This window comes from Meles meles, chromosome 18 (genome assembly GCF_922984935.1).
Source record: "Meles meles chromosome 18, mMelMel3.1 paternal haplotype, whole genome shotgun sequence".
Taxonomy (NCBI): domain Eukaryota; kingdom Metazoa; phylum Chordata; class Mammalia; order Carnivora; family Mustelidae; genus Meles; species Meles meles.
Window position 1 is genome coordinate 9,093,276 of NC_060083.1, and position 8,297 is coordinate 9,101,572.

The 8,297-nt window shown below is 61.7% G+C and overlaps 1 protein-coding gene across 2 annotated transcripts; it reads right to left on the bottom strand.

Annotated features, from left to right (window-relative positions):
* Positions 1-356: 356 nt before the first annotated feature.
* ALOX15B (arachidonate 15-lipoxygenase type B) lies at positions 357-8,097 on the bottom strand. 2 transcript variants are annotated; one of them, XM_045986042.1, is made up of 14 exons: positions 7,951-8,097; positions 7,649-7,871; positions 7,416-7,497; positions 5,207-5,329; positions 4,834-4,937; positions 3,627-3,799; positions 3,260-3,406; positions 2,954-3,157; positions 1,950-2,036; positions 1,673-1,842; positions 1,400-1,521; positions 1,202-1,302; positions 952-1,122; positions 357-536 (listed from the first exon to the last, which is right to left on the bottom strand). In XM_045986042.1, exons 1-14 carry the CDS (start codon positions 8,095-8,097, stop codon positions 357-359), a joined length of 2,034 nt encoding a protein of 677 aa, XP_045841998.1. The 2 variants fall into 2 exon arrangements, with proteins under 2 accessions (XP_045841998.1, XP_045841999.1); XM_045986043.1 differs by lacking the exon at positions 1,950-2,036.
* Between the last annotated feature and the right edge of the window lie 200 nt (positions 8,098-8,297).

The following is an 8,297-nucleotide window of genomic DNA, read 5'->3' on the forward strand; positions in this document are numbered from 1 at the left end:
GCCGGTCAGGAGGGCTGCCCTGCGTCAAGCGACCATTAGGCCCAGCTGTGGTCAGCAGGATTAGTGGGACCAGGGGATCCCCCTCCCCCATCATAATGTAATGCAAACACACAAGGCAACACAAAGTCATAAAACCCTTTAAGGGAGCTGTGGGCGATCAAGCACTTTGAAACTTGGAGTCTTCAAAAGGCACGTGGGTGCTGTTCTCTGGGGTCATTGGTTTCTCTGTTTTGTTTCTGTTGTTCTGTGGTGTGTAGGGGGAGTTCCGTGTGGCTTGGTTGTCCCAAGAGAGGCATACGGGAGCCGGGCTTTATGGAGTCCAAGGGATGCCTCAGAGCACACCGTTCTCTGGGGGATTAAATGGAGACGCTGTTCTCGATGAGGGGAGGGTCCAGGTAGGTGTAGGGCAGCTCCAGCCTCTGGTTCCGCTCCCGGATCTCCTGCGAGATCTGGGCCAGGCAGTTCTGGAAGGCGGCGATGCTCTGCCGAGGGGCCTCCTCCGTGAAGTGCTCGTCCGGGTAGGTGCCCAGGGGCCGCTGGGAACCAACCACAAGGTCAAGTGTAGGGGCCGCTCAGCAGCTGTGACCCGCCTGCGCCATCCACCCCAGGGACGTGGCTGGAAGCAGCCTTCCTCCGAGACTCATCCCTGCTCCTGCCTCCGCTCTAGACACTGAGGGTCACTGCAGGCGGCTCTCGGGGACCGAAAGCGTAAGTCAGAGAGTTCAAGGGAGCGTTCCCCACCCCCGGCACGATCCCCTTGCAGCCAGGGGGACTTGATTTCAAGTCATTTGGTCATCTGACCATCCTTGAGAGAGGGCCAGCGTTCATGTGTCCCGTCGGGAAGGGTCAGTGTCTAGAAGGCAGTACAGGGTATCCAGGCCAGAAAGGGGAAAGGACAGCCCCTCACATAGCCCAGAGCTGGCCTGGCCTGGCCCCCAGCCCCACACTCACCTGGTCTCCAGGCTCCTGGCTCAGCAGCCAGAGGGCAATGATGATGTCACACGTGGCATTGACCGGCGGGAGGGTAGCTAGAAACCCCTCTGGCCTTGTCTGGCCTTTGGAGGTGGGGGGCGGCAGCTGCATGGTGGGCGGCAGGTTGGGCATCCAGATACAGGAGTCAGACTGGAGTGGAGAAGGCAACACTGAGTCCTAGGAGCCCGTCCCCGCTCCGTCCCGCCGGCCCGGCACGGACCCTGCTCACCTGCCCCGCACTGACGGCGTAGTGCTTGGCTGAGCTGTTGAAGATCACCATGGTGACGTACTGGACCAGGGCTTCCCGGGTCTCCAGCGCGGAGGGCACACCTGCGGGGGAAGTGGGACTGGGTGTGCGGCCGCCAGGGTCCTCGGGACCCCGCTGCAGGGGACTGAGGGTGAGGCCCCGGGGCCGAGGTCCCCGTACCTGAGCTCTCCCTGCCCAGGAAGCCCTCCGAGAAGATCTCCCACACCCAGGCCTGGAGTTCAGGGTCATCTCGCACGGCTGTGTCACTCGGGTAGTAGATGTGGATTATTTCGGAGACAAAGCTGCGAGTGCGCTGGGGTCAGTCCCGACTCTCGCCCCGACCCTCTCCGAGAAGCAGCGCGGCTCCGTGTCATTCACGTGCAGCCCGCCTCCTTGTCGGGGGCCTCCCTGGGCCCTCCCCCAGCCCCAGGTCGCTGAGGACGGCCCCTTCACCTCTCCACTGCCCCCCAGATCTTCAACCCGTCATCGCGGTAGTAGTAATTGGGGATGTCTTCGACGCCTCGGGCCCGGATGTCCTCGGGCAGACACAGGACGGAGTAGCTCAGCTGTTGCATGTTCCTCTGTATCAGCTCCGAGAAGCCCCTGACACCAAGGCCTGTGGACTGGGAGACAGAACTCCTGGGGGCCGGAGCGCTGGCCCTGGAAGCATGAGGCAGCATTGGTGGGATCCCCCCACTCCCCCCGCCAGCCTCCCTGAGGCAGAGCATACCCGGTCCACCACCTGCTGCGGGGCGATGAGCAGCTCACGGGCAAGAGTGTTGATATGCAAGGTGTACCGAGTATGTGGGATCAGCAGCTGTAAGGGTCAGAGAAGACCGAGGTGGGTGAGGCCTGCGTCCCTCCAGCCCCAGACCTCCCTGCCTCGAGGCACCAAGTCTTATAAATCACCCATGGAAAGAGATGATAGTGACAAGAGAGCCAGCCGGGGACTGGGATCGGGGCTCCAGACCTCATGCCCGGAGCTGGGCTTCAACCGGCATCCTGTTCTGCAAACCGTGCCTGGTACCTTCCTCTCTCCAGGCAGATGAGGGGGCTGATCTGGGGGAGCACTATGAGTCCCCTGGCTCTGGCAGCTTGTGGTTTACTGACCCCTGCGCAGGCCACGCACCGTGAAAAGCAGAGCCCTTGGAGAAAATGGAACATCCCCCAGAGTATCCGGCCCTGGGAGCTGCTGATGGTCAGAAAGAAGCAGCCTGGACTGGAGAGGAGAGAGAAGGACCCAGGAGAAAGGCTCAGGAAGGATCGGAGAATACAAATACCCGTGGATCCCGCAGGGGAGAATTCCTGCCCTTCGGAGAACAGATGCCCCAGGTCCCTGGGGGAAAGCAATCAGGGCCCTCTGAAGGCTTAGCGGAGCCCCCATTGGGGGGGGGGGTCTCTCTCCTTGGGCTCTCTCACCCCTGCTGCTCTCTGCAGGAGCCCCACTGCTCCCTCAAAGTCAAGTGCACACTCTGACGTCTGCCTTAGATCTCTCCAAAGAACGGGGCTTCTGGATGCTGGCTGACCGCTCTCCCCTAAGAAGTCCCGTGCCGTCCCCTCCCTCACCCCAGCCCCCATGCTCCTGGCCCAGGCTCAGGGCCTGGGGGAAAGCAGGCTGCCGGGGGAGTTGTGCAAGGAGAGGTGGCTGCAGCAGGATAGGGCCACAAGGGGACAGGCTGAGGAGCACCCCGAGGTACAGGGACCCAGTCTGGGCCCCGCTGCCGAGCCGCTGACCTTGAAGAGCGGGTGACAGTGAGGCAGCTGGCGGAGTGTGGCCATGGTGAAAACCTCAGGCAGCAGGTGGGCGTGCAGCAGGTGCGTGACCGCCTCGTGCACGGAGAACTCGGCGTTCCGCACCCACGTCTTGGCCAGCAGCCAGTCCCACTTGTTGTCGCTGGGCAGGAAGATGGGGCTGTCGGGTCCCGGGCTCTGGCTGAGCTGGAGGAGGAGCCGGTGCAGGGAGAGGTGGGCGTGGAGTGCCCGCCGACCCCTCTGTCCAACCCCTCCCTCCCCCTGCACCGCCCCCTCCCGGACGCTGACCTGGATGGCGAGGGGCAGCAGCGGCCCTCCCCCGGGGCGCTGGTACAACAGGGTCATCGGGGCCGCAGAGAACTGAGGCTTCCCGTTCACGACGTTGGTGTGGACGCTGGAGAGGATGCCATGATCCACCAGATACAGGGAGCCCTTCTGCAGGAGAGAAAAGGGCAACAGGGACTGCCATGTGGCTTCCTAAAGGATACAGGGCTGGGGCGGGGAGAGGACTCAGGACAGGGAAAGGCCTGTGCCCGGGAGAGGGTGCTGTTGGGGCATATACGCGGGCGGGTCCCTCGGAACTCTGCAGGCACGCGGGATGCCCCGAAGGCAGTGGGATGGCAGAGGGCCAAGCCCGGACCCCCGAGTCCCTCACCGCCAGCTCAGCCTGTAGACTGGTCCCAGGGCCCAGCACGGGGGCCACCATGTCATCCGTGACGGGGAAGTTCTCCGGGAGGTGGCGACAGCGGCGGATCAGAACAGGGTTGAGGCCGTTCAGGAACTGGGAGGCGAAGAAGGCATCCTCTTGCCAGTGCTTGACCACGTACTCTGGGGGGGCAGGCGGGGGGGGAGGGGGTCCGGGCCGTCTCAGCATGGAAGCCCACTCCCCCCACCCCCGCGCCCCCTCCCCTGAGCTTCATGGCGGAGTTGCTGCTCCCGGGTCCATCCTGGGCTCCCTTCGCTTCCCACTCTGTATCTTTCTCAGCCTGGGCTTCAGCCACTGCGTCTCAGCGAACAGCAAACCTGAGTCCCCAGCCCGCCTGTCCTGCCATCTACCTGACGCCCCAAGGCCAGGATTCATCAGCCCCAAATACAGCCCTGGGGGCTGCTGCCGTGGCCCCACCTCTCCTGTCACCTCCATCTGGGGCCAGTCCCTGCCTGGCAGCCAGCCAGAACTTCCCACTGTACTTGGGGAAAGGCTGAGTTCCCACCCTGGGCTAAACTGCCCTGTGAGACGCGGGGTCCTGTGCGCCTCCCCGGCTCTGTCTCTTATCTGCCCTCCCTTTGGCCAAGGCAGAGGTCTTTCTTTCCCCCTCAAAGGCCTCTGGTCCCTCCATCTTTGAGACCTTCTCATTCACTGTCCCCTGAGCCCGAAATGCGCTCTGCCCATTCTCGGGACTGTTAACACCTACCCAGCTTCAAGGCATAAAAGTCCCCTCCTGGGAGAGCTTTCCAGGACACCTCCTGTGGCCCAGACGAGGCAGGTCCCCCTTTTATGTACTCTCTCTGGGGCCAACAAACAGGTTTCACAAGGGAAACTCAGTGTTTTGATTTTGAGCCTGTCGTCCACTCACCGGCTCTACTGTGAGCGCTTTGGGGACAAAGACTGTGTCCACAGCCCCAACCCAGTGTCTGCTGAGTCACCACCCAACAAATGTGCGTTGGATAAAGGGGTCTTGGAAGGTTAGGGACGTGCCTGGTCTCCACCTTCTTTTGGATCTGTGGAGGAGGTAAGGTCTAGCGAGGGACAGGGACCTGCCCAGGTCACACGGTGAATCCGTGCTCAACTGCCTGAGGCCCCGGATGGCTAGGAGAGCTGAGGTCTCAGGGAAGAAGTCAGGCCCCCAGCCCGAGTTCCTCACCGGCGGCCGGGGTCTTGCGAAAGTTCAACATCGTTCTCATCTCCCTCAGACTCTTCCAAGGCCCTTTGCGGTCCAGCAACCCCTTGAGTTTCAGCTCCGTAAACCTGTCAGGGGGTGTCAAGGGTGGGGAAGGGGCATGAGGCCCCCCCGGGAGACCCTCCCCTGGCAGCTGGCCTTATCTTTCCTGGGCTCTCGAACTGGCCCCCCAGGTCCTGAAGTAGCCACTGTCCCTGAGGTCATCACTGTCCTGTGGGAACTAGGGATGGGGAGAGGCTGTGCCTGTGGGACCCAGGTCCTTGACGGCGGGGGAGGGCAGAAGGCGGGAGTCTCAGGGCAGCTGAGGTCCAGGGAGGGAGGGAGGGGGCATCCTTACGCAGAGCCGACTTTCAGGTAGAAGCAGGAATTCTTCATGACCGAGTATTTGATGTTGAGATCCAGATCTTTTACGGACTTTTCATCGAGACAGCGGGGCCAGCCCGGGCTGTAAGTCTTCCAGCTGGAGGGAGGAGCAGGAAGGTGGTCCATGAGAAGGCTCAGGGAACCCACTGACCAGGGTAAAGGGAGAGGTAGGCCCCCGGAGGCTCTCGTCAGAGCCATCCCTGTCTACAAGCAAGGGCGTTCCCAGCCCTGCCCCTGCCTTGTTCCCACAGTGAGACTGCGCCCCTGGTCACGTGACTGGTCCAGGGCTGGGCACCTAGCCAGAGCTAGGCCAGTCAAAGTCCTTTCGGGGAAATCAGAGATGGGGGCTATTCAAAAAGAGACATCGGGTCCAAAATGGAGTCACTTATGCTAAGCCCACATCCGCAAATCAAGGCTTCATACCTGACCTGTTGACAAGGTCAGCGGCTCCCAGGATCGTGACCTTTAACCAGCCAATCTGGAATTCCTGGGTCATCCCCAGTGAGATAACCTGCCTGATAGATCCCCACCTTTCCCCAGAGGAAGATGATCTTGCCTGAAACCATTGGTTTTTGCTAGAAACTTCCTTTTTCTGCCTCCATGTGCCAAGAAAAGCCTCTCATTTTGTATGGCTCCTAGAGGGGATGCGGCCTGATTTGCAAATCATTGAATAAAGCTAACTTGAGCTTCAAATGGGCTTGGTTGAATTTCTTTCTCTCTTTTTTTCTTTTCTTTTCTTTTTTTTTTTTTTTTAACAGGGCTGAGCCAGAGAGTGACTCTTTGTCTGGGTATCTGGACTCCCACATGCAAACATAGGGACTGTTAGATACTGTAAGGACTGGGACCCAAAGAAAGCTATTCTACCGAGAAAGAGAGAAATGGAAAACAAGAGAGAAGCTTCTAGGCCCCCAGAGACAGGGAGAGAATCCCCTTGGCTTCTGGCCTCTGAGATCTGGGAGTCTGTGAGGGTATGTCCTTGCATACCCTTTTTTTTTTGTCCTTTTTTTTTTTCCTTTTTTTGTCCTTTTTTTTCTTGCAACCACAAAATTCCTGAATCCCACAGATCCATCTCACAGAGGGATTTCATGAAGGCTTCCGCAGCCTTGGGCAGGCATCCCATGGGAGGCACTTTGACTTCCATTACCTTGGGGGAAGCCCAGAAATTTACTCTGCCCAGGTCTCGGGCGTCTTGATCAAGCAAGCACTACAGCCTGCAGACTTTGGTTGAAAGAGTAAAATCGGTCCCTGTGAAGCTGAGCTCACCCCTCACCGGCCCAGGCAGTTCTTTTATTCAGTCAGTCACTGCCCTTGGCCTTGAAAGAACAAGTGGCAATTAAAATACTTAAAGTCCGCTGCTCCCAGGCGGTGGCCCAATCCTGCCTCTCACACAGGGAAGGTACAAACATTCACCTAGAGGTCTAGGTCAAATGCAGGTTCTGATTCAGCGGGTCTGACCACGGAGGCTGCGAGCTCCCAGGTGATGCTGACACTTGGAGGCCTAGACAGTTGGCGCCCAGGTAGCTGGAAGACCTGGAGCAAAACCTGCAGCCCAGGCTTCGGGCAGCCGCTGGGTTGGCCGGACCACGACCTTTCGAGAACCTGCACCTGAGCACCCCGTGGCCCCTGGCTTTGTGCTCCCCTGCACCCTGCAGCCCCCACGCCCCACCAAGGCAGCCTCTAGGACTAGGCTCTCCCAGCTGAGCCTGGGGCGAGAAAGAGCCCTCTTCCCGCCTGCGCTCCGGGATGAGTTTCCTGGGCTCGGAAGGCAGGGTGGAGATCTGGTTCCGCCCTAGATTTCCAGGAGGATGAAACACCCGGAGGGATGTGAAAGCCCCAGGACAAGCATGACACCTGCCGGGGAGGCATTCCCAGCCCCGGTTTTCCCACTCTTCCCAGAGCGCTCCCCCCAAGGCCGGTGACAGCGGTGTTGCTCCCCCCATCCTGCCTGTGTGAGTCAGTAGGAATGAGGGTGTCAGGAGTTTGCATTTCTAACCACCACCTCCCACCCCCCCACCCCCCCACCCCCCACCCCATACCGACGTCGTCGTGGGGAGAGCACTGGCGGGGACTCCAGTCAGTGTCCTACCAGCGGAACCCAGGCTGCCCCACACCCTTGGGTGACCCTCTCGTCCCCACCGCCTCCCCCCCCCCCCCCCAGCTCCCCAGGGCAGCCCGCTCCTCACTGGTACGAGTCCTGCCTGGCCTGCAGCTCTTCCTGGCGCTGCTTCCGGAGGATGGGGTGGTCGTCGGCCCAGGAGACCTTGGCTGTGAGCGCACAGGAGGGGTGAGGAGAGCAGAGAAACAGCTCACCCCCCACCCCGCCCCACTTCTGGCCCGAGCTGCTCTGCCCTCCACCCCGGGACCCCTGCTCCCACACCGGGCCACACCCGCCGGCCTCTCCGGGACCCCTGCTCACCGGCCCCCGCGCGCAGCGCCAGGCTCCCGGCGCCCTCCAGCCACTGGTAACAGGGGAAGCGCAGGGGCGCGCCCAGCGGCGGCGAGAGCTGGATCCAGCGGCAGAACCAGGCGTCGCGGGCCACGGCGCCGACCGGGGCGGACAGCAGCAGGGGCGCCTTGTGCACGCGCAGCAGCAGCACGGGACCCACGTCCTGGGGGGACTCCACCTGGAAGTCCTCCACCTGCGGGGGAAAGACAGGATCGGAGGGGACCGTCCCCTGCTCCCTCCTCCGCCTCCAGCTCGCCCCGCAGTGCACTCACGGCGCCCGCGCTGAACTCCTTGCCCGGGTGGTCCAGGCGCAGTGGGGGCGTCTCTCCCCGGGTCCCCACGATGCTGACAGCTATTTTGTTCCACGTGCCAGCCCCGATGGCGTCTCCGGTGGACACTCTCACGCTGAACTCGGCCATGGTGCCCCGCAAGTCTGGCCCTCTCCTGCCGCTGCGGACACCTTTAAAGCTGGCGGCTCCGCTGGGGACACGCCCGGGCCCGCCCCGCCAGGTCCCAGACCGCGCGGCGGATTGTCCGGGCTGGGAGGCTCCGCACTGCTGGGTGAGCAGGGACTGGGTGTCCGGAGGTTTGGAGACCCGGACCTTCCAGGGATGCAGGG